Genomic DNA, 20,517 nt, shown 5'->3' on the forward strand with positions numbered 1-20,517 from the left:
CAGAAATATGTGGAACTGGCAGTGGCGTGGCTCAATTGGATTAAGGTGGTTGACTCTTAACTGTCCTCTGAAGAGGCCGAACAATTCCATGCAGTTGTACCAAATTGCAAAGAACGTCAAAAAAGAATAAAACCTAGGCACTGGAAATGACAACAGCATATCCAGCCCTGTCGGCCCTGCAAAGCCCTCCTTACTACCATCTGGGCTCGTGTGGCAAAATTGGAGAGCTGTCCCAATCAAGTAATTGTCATATTCACCAAGTCAGCTATATAGCCAGTGCCCCAGACCATCTTTGAGTGTATCTTGCCCTATCTGAAGGACAGACTGGAGGTGATGGCACAGTGCGAGACAGCTATTTTGTCACTGGATCGAGATCCTGTAACTCTCTTCCATACAGTACTGTGGAGGTACCTGAACCAGATGGACTGGACTGCAGCAATTCAAGAAGGTGGCTCACTAGCACCTTCTTCAGGGCAATTATGGATGGGCAACATCCACAACCAATTAAAGAATACAAAAAAGATTTTATGATAGGCTGAATCGCCTCACTGTGCTGGTGGCACAATGGTTAGCACTGTTGCTTCACAGCTCCAGGGTCCCAGGTTCAATTCCGGCTTGGGTCACTGTCTGTGCAGTCTGCACGCTCTCCCTGTGTCTGCGTGGGTTTCCACCAGGTGCTCCAGTTTCCTCCCACAAGTACTGAAAGACATGCTGTTAGGTAATTTGGACATTTCGAGTACTCCCTCTGGGTATCTAAAAAATGTGGCGACTCGGGGCTTTTCACAGCAACTTCATTGCAGTGTTAACGTAAGCCTACTTGTGACAATTAAGATAATTATTATATCATTCTGCCAATCTATTTTCAAATATATCATTTAGAATCTTGTGTAAGGTGACAAGAGGGTCTACTTGTCTTTACAATTCATTTACGGTATGTGGGCGCACTGGCTACGCCAGCATTTATTGTCCATCCTAGTTGCCCTTGAGAAACTGGCAGCTTTGGACCACTGCTGTCACTGTGATGTAGGTACACCCACAGTGCTGTTAGGAAGGTACCTCCTTTCTTTGGTCCAGCCACAGGAAGGAACGGCTGGTACATTTCCAATTCAGGTTGATGAGTGACTTGGGGGGGGGGGGGGACTTCCAGCTGGTGGAGTTCTCCGGCCACTGCTCGTGGGTTTGGACACGCATGTCGACTGACAATAATCCTCCAGGCTGCCTGGCGCTGAACTGGGAGGACCCACATGACCTATCTGATGGCGCTCATCTTGCCGTTGGCTAACACTCCTCGTTAAGAGTGTGGACACAATCTCCAGCTCTCACGAGATTTGCCGTCGACTCCCAGCGCGCGTGGGCAGGTTTCCTCGCGCGCGCGCGGCCGAGGCGGCGCGGCCGGAGCAGCAGCGCGCGCGCGCGCGCACGCACGCGCACGCATGCACCGAACGCCTTTCGGGGTGGGCACAACCTAACCCGCTCACCGGAAGCTCCGGGCGGGTGATGGACCAGCTCCTCAGCCAATGGGACGCCGATCCGACGGGAAAAGGGGCGGGAGGGCGGAACGCGGCGCCCAATGGGCAGCGCGGCGCGGGGAGGGCGCTGGAGAAGGGGGAGGGCGGGCTGGGTTCTGTGCCCGGTGCTCAAGGTTGGTTGAGCGGCGGTCTCTCCGGCGGTCGGGTTTAGGGATGTAAGTGGGGGACTGAAATGGCTGCCGAAAAGAAGCCGGAAGGTAAGAGAAGGAGGAGGAGGAGGCGGGCGGAGGGGGAGAAATTTCAAACCGGCAGCAATATATATATATATTTTTAAAAAATAACCGCTATTTAATTTTTAATTGTGATGACAACCTTCGGGAGGACGGAAAAAGGGCTAAATCTGACAGAACAAGGCGCTGCGAATGGAGCAAAAAAAAAACGGTTTACCTCAAATACAACCAGCCGGTATATGTGGGGCACGGAGAGGCTTCCCTCCCGGGGCAAAGGGAGGCACGGAGGGGGGGCAATGGTTTTCGGTGCCCCCAGCTAACTGTCACTTTAGACGGGGAAGGGGAAAAATGTAATTTTAAAAGGTAAAAATGGAATATGCCAGGCGGTGTGGCGTTTGCCGGCGGTGAACTCCACGAGAGGGCGGTAAGGGATTGTTTATCCGGCGTAAAAGTGATTTAACTCCTCTCACTCTCTCTCAAAATATCCAAATACTTTAGACAGAGTAACATACTCCCAAATAACCATCGCGTATTGGCTCAAGTGTGGAAAATCGCACGCCCGGCAGCCTTGACGCTTGGGCTTGATTGCGTTTCAGATGCAAAACTTGCAAAAAAAAGGTTTTTATTTTAAAATAAAAGCCCCCACCCACCCTTTTCAAAAAAAAGATTTCAGATCAAATGCTGTCAGGACCTGTGTGCAAAGATTGCTCGCCATCAGAAGTTTGGGTTGTTTCACGATGGCAATTTGGTTATCAGGGGGCAACTGCCTCCAGAAAGCACCCTCTTCCCCCCCCCCCCCCCCCCCTTTTGCTGGGAATTGATGAACTTATCAGAAAAGTTTTATTATCATTATTTTTTCAAAACCGTACCACTTGAAAGGAGTAGATAGTGCAGGGTGCTGAAGGGCACCCCCTCCCTTCCACCATTGAATTACCTGCGATTTTCTTTTTTACGATTCTAATAAATGGGCGGATCAGACAGCTGAATTTTCAAACGCTGATGCTTTGAAATTATAAATGTGAAACTCTCTTGCAAGTCCCATAATGAGGGAACAGTCTGTAATTTCCCTGTATACACAATTTGTGCAAATGAGGAGAAAGCCATGCATGATGTATAGTAATTTCAAGTAAGTTCTTGTAATTACAGTCAGGTACTATTTAGTCCATTAACATAAAATGCTGATTACGCCGGTATATCTTACTTGCAGATTTCTAGTACCCAAAGTATTCATTGTATACGCTACAGGGGGAAAAAAACAAATGACATAGCATAATGTAGTAAGTTACTTGTAGATTTGTCCGATACATAATGCTGGCGGAGATTCCCAAGAATCTAGGGCAAAGATTACTTATCAAATCAATTTTTTAGTAAATGATATTTCTTAAAAGAAAGATCACTTGGCAGTAGCTGAAGAAACAATTTTTGAACACATTGTACAATATTTTTTATTCAAATGAAAATTTTACTGTATCAATTCAGGCACATAAAATATTCGCTACTATGACTGTTGGGGTGCATGGGGATACCTCCTATAAGGTTTTAAAGGTCTGTATTGATCGTCAGTGTAACCTTCTGAAAAAAATGTTCCAAAGAGTTTTGAAATAAATTGGGAACTGCCAGCTTTAACCCTTTGTTGCTTATGTTTGACATGTGAAGCATGTCTCTTTTATAAGTAATAAATGATGTGGGTGCAAATCGAGCTTGGCTCTGTGCTTAGAAGAGCTGGTCTTTATTTGTGGCCATATGATGAGTAATGTAATTTTCAGAAAGTAAATTTTTGTCACACCAGTGTAATGCCTGTCTTCGTTGAAAATTTGGACACTGATCAGAAATAATTGTACCCATATCAATTCCATTGGACAAGGCTATTTTGATGGCTGCCAGGATCTTTTTTCTGTTCTCTTGGCTGCTGGTTTTGCTCGTGATTAAATGATCAGTTTCTCATTCAACAGACGGACCAGGTCTCAGACTCCGAGAGACCCTACTTTTTAAAGCAATTTCTTCTCCCCCTTGTAGACATCTGAACAGCTTACAGAATACCTGTCAGACAACAATAACGATGAATCAAACATTCAATGGTAGCCTGTGCATTATCTCAGTCAAGCTGTCAGTTCAAGAGATACTTTTGTAGTTTTACCTGTTCTCTGGCAACTTTTGTACTGAGTAATTTCATGACTGCTATTCATGGTAAAATTAAACGAGGCAGTGGTATCTCTGAAATAGGTATTTAACATGCTTTTTGTTTCATGTGGCGACGACAATAATGAAAATGAAGGAAATCAAGTTTATTGAAGCACAACATTATAATGTTAGGGAATTATTGTTACAAGCCCAAAGATTAAAAAAAACACAACACAAAGCAGAATATTGCAGATGCTGAAAATATGAAATGGAAACAGAAAATATACAAAATGCACAGGTTACGGCAGCATCTGCGGAGAGAAACGGAGTTAGTGTTTGAGGTCTGTGATCTTTCATCAGAACTGGGAAAACTTTAAAAAATAACTCTACCCCGGCCCACTCCCCTGCCCCATCCCTGTAACCCTACCTAACTGTTGGACACCTCAGGGGCAGTTTAGCATGGCCAATCCACCTAACCTGCAGATCTTTGGACTGAGTTGTGTTTATAAATCTTAACGTTTTTTATTTGAATTTGAAGTCGATATTGGTATAGACAAGATGTTTAGACACATCGAATTCAATTGTTGAATACGTGACCCCCCCCCCCCATGAATTGAAATGTGCCGATCGCTGGAGAAGACATACACCCGCTTAACAATTGGTTGGTGGTGGCTACTTCACTAGTGCAATCGGTTAATGTAAGGCCATCTAGCTAAAGTTTTTGTCAGTTGATCTGTATTTAACCAACCCTCCCCTTTCTGAATATTCTGACTCTTCCATTGCTGGACTTCAGTTCCATGGGAACTGACTACCTTGGTACCTTTCGAAAACACTTACATAATGTTTAAAAAAAAAATCTAATGAAGGGGCAATTTAGCATGGCCAATCCACCTACCTTGCACGTCTTTGGGTTGTGGGGGTGAGACCCATGCCTGCATGGGGACAAAGTGCAAACTCCACACGGATAGTGACCCGGGGCCAGGATTGAACCTGGGTTCTCGGCACTTTGAGGCAGCTGCATTAACCACTGTGCCATCGTACCACTCTCTACCCTGGTACTTTGATCAAGGATTAATTCATCAAGTTTGAGCCAAGGCACAGAGTAATAGCAGGCTGTTTTATAATGGGAATATCACAGCCAAACTCAGTCTTGTTTTCAGAAGTGTCAACATTTTCTAATTGGCACCATGACTGATTTCCCCACTGACCCCTTTCCTAGCCTTGTGATGCTGAGACCAATTAAGTTAACTGTTTATTTGTAGAACATTTTTTACTTAAGAATTTCTGTTTTATTATGGATATTGGAAAAATGTCTTTTCTCATGTTAAATTTTAGGATTAGAAAATAATCTGAATTTTTAACAACTGTATTCTGGAGTGTGGAAATAGTTACTGGAGCAATTATTTCGCTGTGGGTGTCCTTGCCATTCTTGACAAAATACAGCAGTTACCAAATATGCAAAGAAGACAGTGGCAGAATATTGGCTTTACTCCTAATTTGTCAGATAATTTATTCCTGTGCCAGCAATATTGAGTAGGAGACTGGTATTGCAATCAATGCCTTTGCAATAGTAAGTGGAAGTGCTAGTGGTATCTAGTGGCAGAGAATTGCAATTACAATGGATATGACATTGAGATAGTTACTGCACCAGTACGAGATTACATTTTCTTATTCAGTCTGCATGTTACATTTATCATCGTGCTGGAATAAAAAGTTGCACATTGGATAGTTTGCTGTATAACCAGATGTAAAACTTAAAAATAAAAGAAATAAAGTTGCTAATAATCATTGGTAGTTTTTGTTTTGTCAGCATTTGCTTTGTGTCCCTCCTCTCTTACCAAGCAAAGTGCCATCTGATCTGAAGCACCAGTTTTGGAAACTTCAAGATTTTTTTTATTTTGATTTTCTAATATTGCAGCCACAGGTTGTCTACAGTTATTGTGGTTTATTTATACATTTCTCCAGTTGGTAACAGTCTGTACATTATTGTGGTTTATCATCTTGTAATAGAGTTGAGCTGGCTGGAATGCTGAGCACCAACTCTTCAAAAGAGCGCCCATCCCTATCATCCCACCTAACTGTTGGCACTTAGGGGCAATTGATCATGGCTAATCCACCTAAACCTGCACATCTTTGGACTGTGGGAGGAAACTGGACCATCTGGAGGAAATCCATGGAGACACGGGGAGAACGTGAAAACTCCACACGGACAGTCACCCAAGGTCGGAATCGAACCTGAGTCCCTGGCTCTGTGAGGCAGCAATGCTAATCACTGTGCCACCATCCTGCCCTTTGAAGGCCATTGAGCTGTTCTGTTTTTTGGAATCACAGATTGTCTAACTGCAGGGCTTGCAATATAACAGTCTACTAAAAGCTGTAATACACTCGAGTGATGAAAGCCGTCGACGTTTGCTGTAGTCTTGCATGCACTGCTAACAATTCTGCACATATGTAAAATATGAAGTTTAAAATACTGGGCTGAAAACATTGAAGTTTACTTATTTATTGCTGTGAAGCAATTTTTTTGAATTGCTAGCCACTGTCCTTTGGTACTAAGAAATGGCAAAATGGAGCAGCATTTTCTTGGACAAGAGGCATGCAAGCGTCACCTTTACTGGTAATAATCAGCTCAGCACCCCAAATACCTGCATCAATTAATGAACTGAGTATGTTAAAATATCCCTATCTAAGCCATTGAGAGTAGCAGGTTTCATCCCCAATCTGCCGTGTGTTAACTGATATCAGCCAGTGTGGCATTAAGATGCTAAAATTGCTCTTGGCACCTCTGAAATTGAGAAAAGTGGCCAAACCTTTTCCTCTTGATTGTATCTACATAACCCCTTTTGAAAATGCATGAATGAGGCTATATTTAATGGGGATGGGATTGAGTTCAACTTTGAATGCCCTCAGTAACTGAATAATTTGTTCACAATCACTTTTCAGACTCTTGAGTGAAGGGTGGCCATTTGGGTGAGACACTTGAGAGAAAATTAGCAAACATAAAAGTACTTATGAGAGAGTTGATTCAGATTTTAATGACCAAATACAAAGAATAGGATTTTGGATTTCCTCAAATCTGTGTAGAATTGCACCTACGTCGGCATATATGAAATGCAAGAATAAGTTCTTGTTGATGTGCAGGAGTACCACTTATTGTGGGCAGTGGAAACCCCCCCCCCCCCCCCCCCCCTCCTCCCCACTGATATTCTTTTATAATAAAATAGCCTCGAATTATATAACTTCATACATTTGTTGTCCCTCTTTCCACCTGCCAACTCCCTTGCTCAAAAATGAGTTTGTTCCATTATCTTTACCCGATCGGACAAATATTGAGGATAAGGTGAAACGTGCTTCAATTGCCACAAAAAATTCATTGAAGTATTAAAATGGGCATACGAATCAATAACTTGAAACTTGTATGGCGTCTTTATATCTGTGAAGCATGTTCAAATGTTAATGATAGAAATGGATGTCAAACCGAAGGAAGAGATAGTTGGAGGAGTTAACAAATGCTTTAGTTTTAAGGAGGAGAGGGAGGTGGAATTTTCACAGGGTTTTGATGTAATCGTGGACAAAAGGAACCACCTGGCAGTACCAAAGAAACTTGTTCAAAGTGAACTCGACAAAGGCTGTCTGCATTTCATAATGCAGGTTAGCGAACTGGAGTCTACTTGTCTGCCAGGACAAAGGGCCTCACAACCTTCCTTTCAATTCTTAATGGGTGAGACATTTGGAGACCCAGATAAGGGATATGCTTCCTCGGTCAAAGACAATGTGGAGAGATGGGAGTCATGTGACATGGACCTCTAGTTTGTGAAACCGGTAATATTGCCTTGTGGAACTGCAAGCTTAGTCTGCCATTTTACCATCTAACTAGTAGCATCACAGAAAAGCGGCCCTGCCCAGATCAATTACCTGACACCATCTAAATTAAATAAATAAAACGTTTTTATTGTTACAAGTAGACTTACATTAACACTGCAGTAAAGTTACTGTGAAAATCCCCTAGTTGCTACACTTTCTACGAAGACTTCTGCACTATCGCCTACGTGACTGATTCATCTCTGCATGCCTAATTCATTGCGTAAAGTCAATACGACTGGAAAAGTAAATAAACCAGCATTGGTTTGCAACCCACTGACCTCCCATGAAAGAATACCTTATTGGAGTTGATTCAGAACTCTGGAGCCCACATAAATGTTTTTCCCTGTGTTCTTTATCCTGCAAATCTTTATTTTCTCTATCCCTATTTTCCTTATGAATGCAAAGGCGGTATTTATGGGGTAACATTGCCACCCCCCCCCCCACCCACATTTTTGGGGCAACATTGCGACCCCTCCCTGCGATTTTGGGGCAACATTGCGACCCCTCCCTGCGTTTTTGGGGCAACATTGCGACCCCTCCCTGCGTTTTTGGGGCAACATTGCGACCCCTCCTTGCGTTTTTGGGGCAACATTGCGACCCCCCCCCCTGCATTTTTGGGACAACATTGCGACCCCCCCCTCCCTGCGTTTTGGGGCAATGTTGCAACCTCTCCCCATGTATTTGGGGCAACGTTGCAACCTATCCCAGCATATTTAGGGCAACATTGCGACCCCTTTCTGCGTTTTGGGGGCAACATTGCAACCCCTCCCCGAGCTCAGGGAGCAACATTGCAACCCCTCCCCAATTACAGGGAGCAACATTGCAACCCCTCCCCGAGTTCAGGGGGCAACCTTGAGACCCCTCCCCGAGCTTAGGGGGAGACATTGCGACCTCTCACCAAGTTTAGGGGGAGACATTGCAAACCCTCCCCGGCTTTAGGGGGCGACACTGAGACCCCTCCCCGAGTTTAGGCGGCGACACTGAGACCCCTCCCCGGGTTTAGGGGGCGACACTGAGACCTCTCCCCATGTTTAGGCACAACATTGTGACCCCTTGGCGCCTTTATGGGATAAAGCTGTGACCCCTCGCTGCATTTAGGGCACAATGTTGTGACAACCCCCCTGTTTAGGGGCCAACGTGACCACCCTGTGTTTAGGGGGCAACATTGTGAACCCCTCCCTGAGTTTAGGGGGCAACCTTGCGACCCCCTCCCCGAGTTTAAGGGGCGACATTGCGATCCCTCCCCGAGTTTAAGGGGCGACATTGTGACCCCTCCCCGAGTTTAAGGGGTGACATTGCGATCCCTCCCCGGGTTTAGGGGGCGACATTGCGATCCCTCCCCGGGTTTAGGGGGTGACATTGCGACACCTTCCCGGGTTTAGGGGGTGACATTGCGACACCTCACTGGGTTTAGGGGGTGACATTGCGACACCTCACTGGGCTTAGGGGGTGACATTGCGACACCTCACTGGGTTTAGGGGGTGACATTGCGACACCTCACTGGGTTTAGGGGGTGACATTGCGACACCTCACTGGGTTTAAGGGGTGACATTGTGACCCCTCCCCGGGTTCAGGGTGCAACATTATGACCCCTCCCTGCGTTTAGGGACAACATTGCGACCCCTCACTGCCTTTAGGGGACAAAGCAGCTACCCCTCTCTGCATTTAGGGGACAATGTTGTGACCCCGCTGTTTAGGGGCCAACATTGTGAACCCCCCCCAGTTTAGGGGACAACATTGCGACCCCGACACATTTTGGGGGCAACATTGTGACCCACCCCGCCATTTAGAGGGCAACATTGCGACCCTCCCCCATGTTTGGGTGTGTATAAATAATGCAAATAAATTCACCCTATGAGTTAGCCTTCTCTCCAGTCTGCTGTAGGGCTTCTCTCCAGTCTTCTGTGGCAGCAGTTAGCACAGTGGTTAGCACTGTTGCTTCAAAGCGCCAGGATCCCAGGTTCGATTCCCGGCTTGGGTCACTGTCTGCGGAGTCTGCACGTTCTTCCCCTGTCTGCATGGGTTTCCTCCTGGTGCTCCGGTTACCTCCCACAAGTCCAAAAGACATGCTGTTGGGTGAATTGGACATTCCGAATTCTCCCTCCGTATACCCGAACAGGCGCTGGAGTCTGGCGACTAAGGGATTTTCACAGTACCTTCATCACAGTGTTGATGTAAGCCTACTTGTGACAATAATAAAGATTATTATTAATAGAAATTGGATCACACCAAAACTGAGGGCGTGGGAAATATACCATCGCTTACAAGGAGTAAGTGGAAGTCGGCAGTCTGTGGTTGGGCACTCAGCTCATTGTTGAGGACATTGAAGCTACAAATGGTATGATTTAGCTTGAACCAGTGGTTGTAGAAAGAAATTAAGTCAATGTCAGGAGTTTGCAGTTTGTAATGGGGCCAAAAGATAATGATCCCAATGCTTAGCTGGAGTAAATTGTGGTTCATCTCAAGACTAAACAGTCTGATTGAAGTGACAGTGGAGATATTGGTAGTTAGTGGCAGGAGGAATTAGTGTTATTGAAGTACATGTGGTCTTGTCTGTGAATGATACCAAGGGGTAGTATGGAGGGGGCAATAATTGATCCTTTTCAGGGAGCTTTGGAAGTGATGCTGTGGGAGTCAGAAGAGAAGCCAATGTGAAAAATGTTCTGGAACATATAAAATAGGCAAGAGTTGAACCAAGCAAGGGCATTGGAATAAAGGCATTGGAAGAAACATTAAGTGATTAACCATGTTGAAAGTTGCAGGCAGGTCAGAGGGATAATGAACATGGTTACAAATTATACTTAAATATGAACTATGAACACTGTTTTAATGTAATTTGCATCCCCAAACTTGGGTTTTGTCCGAAGAGGCCATTTCTGAACTGTTTAACAGTTGCATGAAATATTAGTAGCTGTAGATGTATCACTGGTGGTCAAGGTTGAAGCAACTCAATGCTACTGCCATTAGTGTTATGGGAAAGGAACTTTGCACAAAAAGTTTATTGTTCAAACATTTAATTTACTTAAGCCTTCTGATATTGCTATCACACATGTTCACATTAAAAGGATTTCCAGTAACAGCATGCTCCTGAATAATGAGAGTACAAGGGCTCAGTTCTGATGTCACACAAAATTATTTGCCATTTTTGGGAAACATTACATGTTAATGCAACCAGGAAATATTTTCATTCGCATACAGCTTGGGCCTTAGGGAGAGATGATGGCTGTGTGAGCCTTTCAAGTGCTTGAATGGTTCTAGATTATTGCCACTGTGGATTAAACTTGTATTATGAGGTATCATTACAGCCATCGGCATTAGCAGATTAACCTTTAGCAAGTGACCAAGGAGAGAAATGAAAACAATCTGATAATATACTGCTTGGAGAATATCTAATCGACCACGAAGGTTCCAGTCTGATCTCTGGTCTCTGCTGAGTTATTTGGTCTTTGTCCTGTGATGATGATGGGAGTGCTTTAATTGGTTTCCTGGGCCTGGGAAGCAAAAGTCGACCCAGTATTTCTGCTTCTAATCACAATCCTGGTTTCTGTTTGTGAGCATGCACGCTTGGGGTGGCGTATGATGTCTTTCACGTGTGAGCAGCTTTCTCTGTGTCGGCTCACACAGAAAGTATGGTCAGTTGAGCAAGGTGTCGAGGCCAGTCGATGTCCATAATACTCTATCCCAGAATGACTCATAGCCTTTGGGGATTACGGGTGGGCAGACAGGCAGTGGGTACTTGGGACATTTCTCTGACCATTCAGCTTGGTTCATGACCCTGTCCATGTGTCTGCCAGTGAGTCATGCCACATGCATTTTATACACATGATTTGATTTTTTAAAATTGAAATATTCCATGAAATACGGTTGCATTTGATTCTGAGCCCGTTTGATAAGTTCTTAAAAGATTTGTGGGATATCAGTGTATTTTGTGTTGCCTAACTGTTTTTGTATAATTTCTAAAATGCAAGATAACTTATTTTTCTTTTGCGCGCATTCTGCATCGGAGACGGTCTCTGATGTATGATTTCTGTGCTTTGGTCTAATTTTGTTCTGCAGCATTAAGTACATCATATTGCTGTATAATTAGGTGTGTAGAACAGCCAGTATCTCTGGCTTTGAGGCCTTGTTCCCGTGGGGCACTGAAGCCTTCGAGCTCCAATTACAATCGCAGCATGCCTTTGGTAGATTTCACTGAGAATAAAAAGAGAATGAAGTTTGTAGTCTGATTATTGAAGAATGAGTAAAAGGCAGAGGAAGCAGAGTCTTTGAATATGTTTAAGGCAAAGTTAGATAGATTCTTGATTAATAAGAGCGAGAAAGGTTCAGTAGGCAGAAATGTAGGGTTGATGTTACATGCAGATCAACCATGATCTTATTGAATGGTGGAGCAGACTTGAGGGACTGAGTGGCTTCCTCTGCTCCTAGTTTGTATGTATGTAAGAGCAGCCCAGGAATGGGCTCACAGATTGACTTACACTTCAGGGATCTTGAACCTTCTTTTCCCATGTTGGATATAATTTAAGAAATAAATTATTGATAGAATTACTTTGCTTAATAAATGCAAAATAATTTTATTGGAGTGTTGACTGAAGGATAATTTCATTTTGTATCTAGGCTGCACTGAACATTATAATGTTAGGAGCAGACTGGAAAGAATGCAAAGGTGGTTTCCTCTGCCAGTATATCTCCTGCGGAGTATCCAACTGCAAAGACCATCCCACCCCACCAACGCCACAGTCCATATTAGTAAACATTTTATATTTTCAGTCAGAAACTCATTAGTCTTTCAGGGTTAGCAATGTTGAACTTTCTGATTACATTCAGGGTTCATTTGTATGAGAGAATCAGTATGTTGTCCACATGTGACCCACTAACCCATAGTGGGTTTCCTCATCCATGTCTTGGAATTATTATCAAATTTTGACAGTAATGGAGACTACTTGGTTGTTACTGCTGCCATATTGCCAGTGGGTAAGAAATAGTTGCAACTTATCTCTCCTTTTGAACGCACAAATGGTGTGCAACATATCAAGTGGAAAAGGAAAGAAATTGCATGATTTCTTTCTTTTGATATTGCAACAATACCATAAAGATAAGTAGTAGAGTCATTATAATGAAACTACTATTTATCTGTTCAATTATCCTGCTTCAGACAAGACATTTGCAGAACAAAACAATTTGAAACGTTATTCTATTACACAATCTAAAAATGTTTCCTTTGCTGCTTGCGTTGTATACATTTTCGTTCTTGTAGCTGGTTATTGCCAAGTTTTGGGGACTCTTGGTTTTCTGTCATTTTCGTTATCTAAGAGGAGTTATGAAAGTAATGATCCCAATGTACTTTTTCTATAAAATATACAGTGAATTTTCAACCACTGAACACAATTAGCCACCAAAAACTGTTTATTGCACTGATTGTGGTGCAACAGGTTTGTAATACAGCCAGCACAGCAAGATATTTTCAATTACTGAGTAACTAATGACTATTGAAGTATACCTCTTGGAAGTTGTGAATATGTTGATAGAACTACAGGTTTAGATGGGATTTGTAAGTATTCAAATAAATGAGTTAGCAATGTTTTTGAAGTAAAATGCTAATATGCGCAGTTGATGGTTTATGCCAGGTTTGCCCAACATTTTTGCGAGAGGGACTGCGTTTCAATTTTTTTCTCATTCAAGGGGCCGAGGAGCACATTTCAGAAAGAAGCACAACGTTAAACATGAATTTCAATAAAATGAAGTTGAAATGAAGAAAATAAAGAACTTGCAGATCATTAAAAAACAATGAAAAGCAATAAATTGGTAATTTAAAAAAACCCACAATGAATAAAGATGACCATTGGAGAGCCAGTGAGTATGTCCAGCTCAATCCCAGTCTCTGTGTTCACTTACTCCAAAAAGAAAATGCTGGAAAATCTCAGCAGGTCTTGCAGCATCTGGAGTGAGAGAAAAGAGCTAACGTTTCGAGTCCAATGGCTGTTTGTCAAAGCTAACAGACAGAAAGTGGGAAATATTTATACTGTGGAGTGAGAATGAAACATGAGTCATAGCCACAGAAACCCAGGGAAAGGGGTGCTAATGGACTCAGAAACCAAGGGGAAAGAGTGCTAATGACAGTCCCCAGAGAGAACAAAAGATGTGAAAGGCGAAACAGCAGAGAAACTGACATCAGAGGGTAAACTCTGACAGATGTTGATGTGGGGGCAGGGGAAGGGGGAAGCAGGGTGCAGAAAGGGTAAGGAAAAGTGGATAAGATGGTGGTGGGGGGGTTTAATATATATTAAGAAAGACAAGAAAGAAAAAAATGGTAAAAGACAGTTAAAATGAAATGGGATGAAAACAAGTGGGTCAAGGTGGAGTAGAGCTAATCATCTAAAGTTGTTGAATTCGATATTGAGACCAGAAGACTGTAGCGTGCCTAACCGGAAGATGAGGTGTTGTTCCTCCAGTTTGCGGTAAGCTTCACTGAAACATTGCAGGCCAAGGACAGACATGTGGGCAAGGGAACAGTATCTTTTGTTAAAATGGCAAGCACCGGGAAGGTCAGGGTCCTGTATGCGCACAGACTGGGGATGCTTAGCAAAGCGATCACCCAGTCTGCGTTTTGGTCTCTCCGTCATAGAGTAGGCCACATTGGGAGGAGTGAATGCAAGAGACCAAATTGAAAGAGATGCAAGTTTAACGCTGCTTAATCTGGAATGAGTGTTTTGGGCCTGGGATGTTAAGCATGGAAGAGGTAAAGGGGCAGGTTCTCCACTTTGCTTCCCCCTTCCCCTCCTCCCACATCAACATCTGTCAGAGTTTACCCTCTGATGTCAGTTTCTCTGCTGTTTGGCCTTTCACATCTTTTGTTCTCTCTGGGGACTGTCATTTGCATTCTTTCCCCTTGGTTCCTGTGTCCATTAGCACCGCCTTTGCCTGGGTTTCTGTGGCTATGACTCATCTTTCATTCTCACTCAACAGTATAAATATTTCCCACTTTCCCTGTCTGTTAGCTTTGACAAAGAGTCATTGGACACAAAACGTTAGCTCTTTTCTCTCCCTACAGATGCTGCCAGACCTGCTGAGATTTTCCAGCATTTTCTTCTTGGTTTCAAATTCCAGCATCCGCAGTAATTTGCTTTTATCGTGTTCACTTACTTACCCTCACCCCCATGTACCAACGCACACTCGCACCATGGTTGGCGGCGAGGGCAAGTGAGAGCCCTAAAACTGGTAATGAGCCAGACAGACATTCTCAAGTTCACTTGCTCATTCTCATCCAACAGGCTTGGGTGATTTGGAGATAAAAATGCCGAGAAGAGGTTAGGGATTACTTTGAAAGTACTACTAAATCCAATAGTGCTTTCGATGGCCTTGTCCTCCCGCCCTCTTTCGAACACCCCCCCCCCCCCCCCCCCCCCTCCCTTTCCCCAAGCAGACTCTTTACCCCTCCTCACCAGTTTCTCTTCCTCCTCTGCAGACTACCCATTCACTGCAGGTGTTCAGGTTGAATAAATCCACTTGCCTTCACACTGTTTGCTGCACCTCACTTTACAGACTGCTTATCTCCTGCGGATAGTCACAGTAGTGATAGAAGCAGCTTGTGATCAGAGGTGCAGCTCCTTGCAGAATCTTTCACTTGCGCCTACCTGTATTTTGAACACTGACTTCATGGGCCGGACAGAGAGGCATGGGCGGCCGTATGTTGGGCAACCCTGGTTTATGTTGTACAATGAAGATTTTGATTATTTGATTATTCTGTGCAGCTCAATGTTGAAAACATTCACACATTAAAAGTTTGCAAGTATCCCTGTTTCATGTGCCATGCCATGATGCTCTTAGTGACTGATGCTTTGATTAAAGTTTTAAATATGTAGTAATTTACCATTAACTTTGTTAACTAAAAGCAGATTAAATAAACTGACGCCTCCTGCCTTCTACAGTGTTTTTTGGGCATGAAGTTGGATTCATAATGACGTATATTCAGGTATGCTGACTTCTGTTAAATGTTCTTAATAGGCACACAGGAATAGCTGAACTCTATTTTGATAACATTTTAACAGATTCCACAAAAAATAGTGCATTGGTGAGTAATAATGGCAATGGACCTCATCAATTTGTCGACAGGAGACACAGACAAGAGTAATGCAGTTACACTCAACTTACTCATTCCGGGGACCCCTTCAGGGCCCGTCGCCTTCTGAGTGTTCACTTTCAGGAAGGCCGATCTGACTTCGGAAGCTGTGACGGTGGGTATGGTGTGACTGGGGCTGCTGGGACACTCGACAGTGGTTTGATGGTTTCCTGCCCGAACCGAGCATAGAATGCATTGAGTTCATTCGAGAGGGGTGTGCTGCTGCCGGAGATGCTGCTTGGCTTCACTTTGTACCCGTTATGTTGTTTAGGCCTTGTCATAACTGTCGAGAGTCTGGAATGCTTGTCTGTGACTCTAGCTTGGTCTGATATTGTCTCTTGGCATCCCGGATGACTTTGTGGAGGTTGTACATAGAACATGGTGCAGAAGGAGGCCATCCGGCCTATCGAGTCTGCACTGACCCACTTGAGCCCTGGATTTCTTGTATAGGTCAGAGTCGCCTGACTTGAATGCCTCAGACCTGGCCTTCAGTAGGGAGTCAATCTCTGATTAAGCCATGGTTTCCAGTTGGGGAACGTACGTACTACTTTCTTTGGCACGCAGTTGTCCACACATTTGCTGATGAGATCTGTGATGGTGGTGGCATACTCGTTCAGGTTGGTCGCCGAGTTCTTATATATGGACCAGTCCACTGTCTCCAAACAGTCACAATAGGTTCTTCTCTTTCCTCGGACCAGCACTGCATGACCGTCTTAACTGGAGTTTCCTGTTTGTATGCTGGGAGAAGGAGCACCGTTGTATGGTCTGATTTTCTGAAGTGCGGTTGGGAGATGGAACGGTAAGCACCCCTGATTTTTGTGTAGCAGTGGTCGAGAGTGCTGTCACCCCTGGTGGGACAGGAGATGTGTTGGTGAAATTTTGGCAGTACACTCTTGAAGTCCCCGGCCACGATGAACAAGGCCTCGGGTGTTCTGTTTCATTTGTTGTTTATAACTGTACAGTTCGTCCAGCGCCACCTTCACTTCCGCCTGGGGTGGAATGTAGACAGCTGTGATAATGGCTGAAGTGAATCATAGAATTCACAGTGCAGAAGAACGCCATTTGGCCCATCGAGTCTGCACTGGCTCTTGGAAAGAGCACCCTACCCAATCCCACGCCTCCACCCTATCCCCATAACCCAGTAACCCCACCCAACAGTAAGGGCAATTTAGAACACGAAGGGCAATTTATCATGGCCAATTCTCCTAACCTGCACATCTTTGGACTGTGGGAGGAAACCGGAGCACCTGGAGGAAACCCACGCACACACGGGGAGAGCTCCCGTGGAAAGTAGTACGGGCGGCACTTCACGGTCAGGTATTCCAGGTCCGGGGAGCAGTAGGTCGCCAGGGTCGCCACATTCGTGCACCAGGAGGAGTTGATAAGGAGTTAACTCCTCCAACCTTGCTTTGCCTGATGACGAGGTGTGGTCCGTCCAGTGAATTGAGAAGCCTTCAGGCAGTATGGCACAGTCCGGTAAGGCGGGATGAGCCATGTCTCTGAAACAGAGCACACAGCGGTCTCGTACATCCCTTTGAGAGGTAAGCCTAGCATTGAATTCGTCCAGCTTGGTTTTGATCGCTTGGATGTTTGCCAGGAGTATGCTGGGGAGAGGAGTCTTGAAACCGTGTTGCTATAGACAAGGGTAATTTATCATGGCCGATCCACCTAACCTATATATCTTTGGACTGTGGGAGGAAACCGGAGCACCCGGAGGAAGCCCATGCAGACACAGGGAGAAAGTGCAAATTCCACACAGTCACCCAAGGTCGGAATCCAACCTAGGTCCCTGATGCTGTGAAGCAGCAGTGCTAACCATTGTGCACCGTGCCGGCTCAAAGAATTTTTAAAAAGCACATGGTGTCTGGTGAAGTCTGGTAATAATGCTGTTTAATTTTATGTTGTGCCCAGTTGCCGATTTTGGGGATTGTCTGTTCTCCCGAAGTACACTGCTTGAGTCTGTCATTTCTCATAACCATTGCACTTTATTTAAAGCAAGTATTTACACATTTGGACTTGTACATTAGGTTGGAGCTTCTCCTCTTTCCATATTGCTTACTTTTCAGTCATGTGATTGACATTATTATTATGTCAGCATCATATATGCTTCTGATGTTTGCCCTTTACTCTACATCTCCCTCCAAATCTTTACCCCTTCATATTTGTATCCTCTTGCATCTCCCCCTCAAAATGATTCAAACCTCACGGTGAGTTTCTGAGGTGCCTTGATCATCTTCCTGATCTCCTTTTGAGGATGAGGGTATTCCATACGCTCCTTTGTGTCAGTCTCAGCGTTTTTCTCCTGGGTTGCTGAAGAGGCTGTAATAGGTCTTCTTCATCAGGATCTGAATAGTAAGGATGTTTCTCTTGGCTTTCTCGCTTCAAGAATATTAAGGCACTGTGGTATCTCCTTGTGATGTGCTGGTCTGTCTCAATCTTGTACAATTATGGCTGTGGAACTTTTTCAATGTTTGTGCCTTTCTTCTGTTGGTCTTTGATCCATGCTCTCTCTCCCTGGGCTTCAGTACTGGTATTTCACATGCTCTATGCCTGTGGTTCAAGTCTGGTTACTTCACTGTTATTCCACGCGCTATTTTACTCTCTTGTGGTGGTTCATGGTGACATTGGGTTGAGTTTTTGATCTGGAGATGGAAATTCTGTTGTCAATCTCCTACCCATTTGTAACTCTAATGGAAGCCTTTTTGTAGTGTTGAGGTTGATAACTCAGAAGAGCAAGATTAAGTTTTGTTTTTCTTCAATAAAGCTTTGATGGTTTGTTCCCCTCTCTCAGCATCTCCATTCACTTGAGGATAGCGAGGTGAACTGGGTACATGAACAAAGCCATATTTGTTTGCTAAATTGTGGAGAAGCTCCTTAGCAAATTGTGGCCCATTGGCAGACACGACAACATCCATGATGCCTTTGTTTGCATAAATCCTCTTGAGGGTGTGGATGACTGCTTCTACTTAGGTTCTATGCACTCCCTTTACTTCAACCTATTGTGCGCCATAATCGGTGGCAATAAAGACGGTTTTCCCCTTAACATAATTCCATTCCCACGCTCTCCCATGACCTTGATGGAAAAGTAGAACATAATAGTGGTGGTTCTTGTTCTTGGCTGTTTACGGTACAAGTAAGACGGTTTGAATTAATTTTTGGACACCAGAGCAATGATATTTTGCTTTCCCAGGTACTACACTTGACCTTAGCCAAAAGGCCTAGAAGCAATTTGCATTCCTAGGTGACCTTGAAAGATGTCAAGTTGAAGTGTTTTCGGTATGGCTATTCACTCATTGAAGCCGAGCAAGCTGCCATTGACTGAGATACTTGCTCTGTTCAAAGTACTGCTGTGGTATTGGATTAGTGGGCTTGTAGTCTGGCAATTCTTGAATTTGGATACATCCTTTAGCCCTTTGCTGGGCCTGTTAAATTTCCAGCAACTTTTTTTGCAGTAGCTGGTAAGTGCTGAATGGTTAAGGATGTATATGTACACTCAATGAAGTATAAATCCTCTTGTTTGTCCAATGTGTCTGCTGTTGTTTGATACTCTCTTTGCACATACTCTGTGATGAAGTATATTTAATCAATCTTGATCTGAATTGCTGGAATCTGGGTGGCATCTTTGAAATTTCGTTCTTGGAAGGGTGACGAGTGGCTTTTGACCTGTTTCAATTTTGAAACACAATCCCATAACAGTCTGGAAATGTTTCCATACGCCCATGTTGCTGCCAGTGCTTTTTCTGTCGTGGTGTATTCTGCATCTGTTAGTGGCTCAGTAGTATAGTAGGCAGGTCAATGCATGCTGTCTCTCTGCACTTAAAATACTGCAGACCTGTAGATGATGTATCTGCTGCTACTATCATGATCTCATTCAGTGGTGGATCAAACTCGATGGGCTGAGATGCCGAATTCTGCTCTTCTGTTTTGCGGTCGACTATGGTCGATAATTCTGGGTTGTAATGTGCCAAGATTTTGGAAGAAATTAAACGTTTAACCCTTTCGATAACATTTTGCTGGTCCATTTTCCAGCACGACTGACCATGTGTCAACAGCTATCTCAAGGGCTTGTTGACCTCTGCTGAAATTGGTTAACCACCTTGAGGAATTTTTGAAGCTCCAGTTTGTCCCTGCATTGTGGGAAATTCTCTAATTGCTTTTGTTTTTTAGTGGATCAACTATGATTCCAGTGTTTGTAATATGTGACCGAGAGACCTGATTATGGGTTTGGTGAACTATGAGACATGGTTCCTGGAAAATTTCTGCAGCAGTTGCTGTGTCTAAGAGCAACCAATTGACAAAGCCGCCACTGGTTCGATATGGTCAGAAATCTGCATTCTTTATTCAGAGGCAACTGCCAAAATGCTCTGCTCATATCCACTTTGGTAAATAAAGTATTCTCGGCATGTTTGGCAAGGCTCTCATCAATTGAGGCCATTGGGTGGATCTCACTGTCCATTGATATGTTTAGTTAAATCCATGCAAATTCTTATAGCGCCATTTAACTTTGGTACTTTAACCATTCCTCTCTGCAATTTTGTTGGCATAATGGTTCATGAAATAACCCCTTGCTGATATCTTTTCAATTTCTCCTTTGACTTTGTTCAAGTGTGGGTGAGGGACTTTCATAGTGGCAAAGAAGCAAATTGGTTGAACATCAGCTTGTTGGGTGATATGGCACTTGGTTTTCCTTAGACTGTAAACAGTTTTGGAAATTCAT

At 44.0% G+C, this 20,517-nt stretch overlaps 1 protein-coding gene across 5 annotated transcripts in view; it reads left to right on the forward strand.

Annotated features, from left to right (window-relative positions):
• Positions 1-1,609: 1,609 nt before the first annotated feature.
• The window catches only part of camta1a (calmodulin binding transcription activator 1a), a 1,261,560-nt gene continuing 1,242,652 nt past the window's right edge, over positions 1,610-20,517 (forward strand). For all 5 annotated transcript variants that reach the window (XM_038821445.1, XM_038821446.1, XM_038821448.1 and 2 more), the window contains exon 1: positions 1,610-1,726. In XM_038821445.1, the coding sequence (XP_038677373.1) occupies positions 1,702-1,726 (25 nt within the window). In that variant the 5' untranslated portion in view covers positions 1,610-1,701. The remainder of the gene's footprint in view (positions 1,727-20,517) is intronic.

Source organism: Scyliorhinus canicula, chromosome 16 (genome assembly GCF_902713615.1).
Source record: "Scyliorhinus canicula chromosome 16, sScyCan1.1, whole genome shotgun sequence".
NCBI classification, from domain to species: domain Eukaryota; kingdom Metazoa; phylum Chordata; class Chondrichthyes; order Carcharhiniformes; family Scyliorhinidae; genus Scyliorhinus; species Scyliorhinus canicula.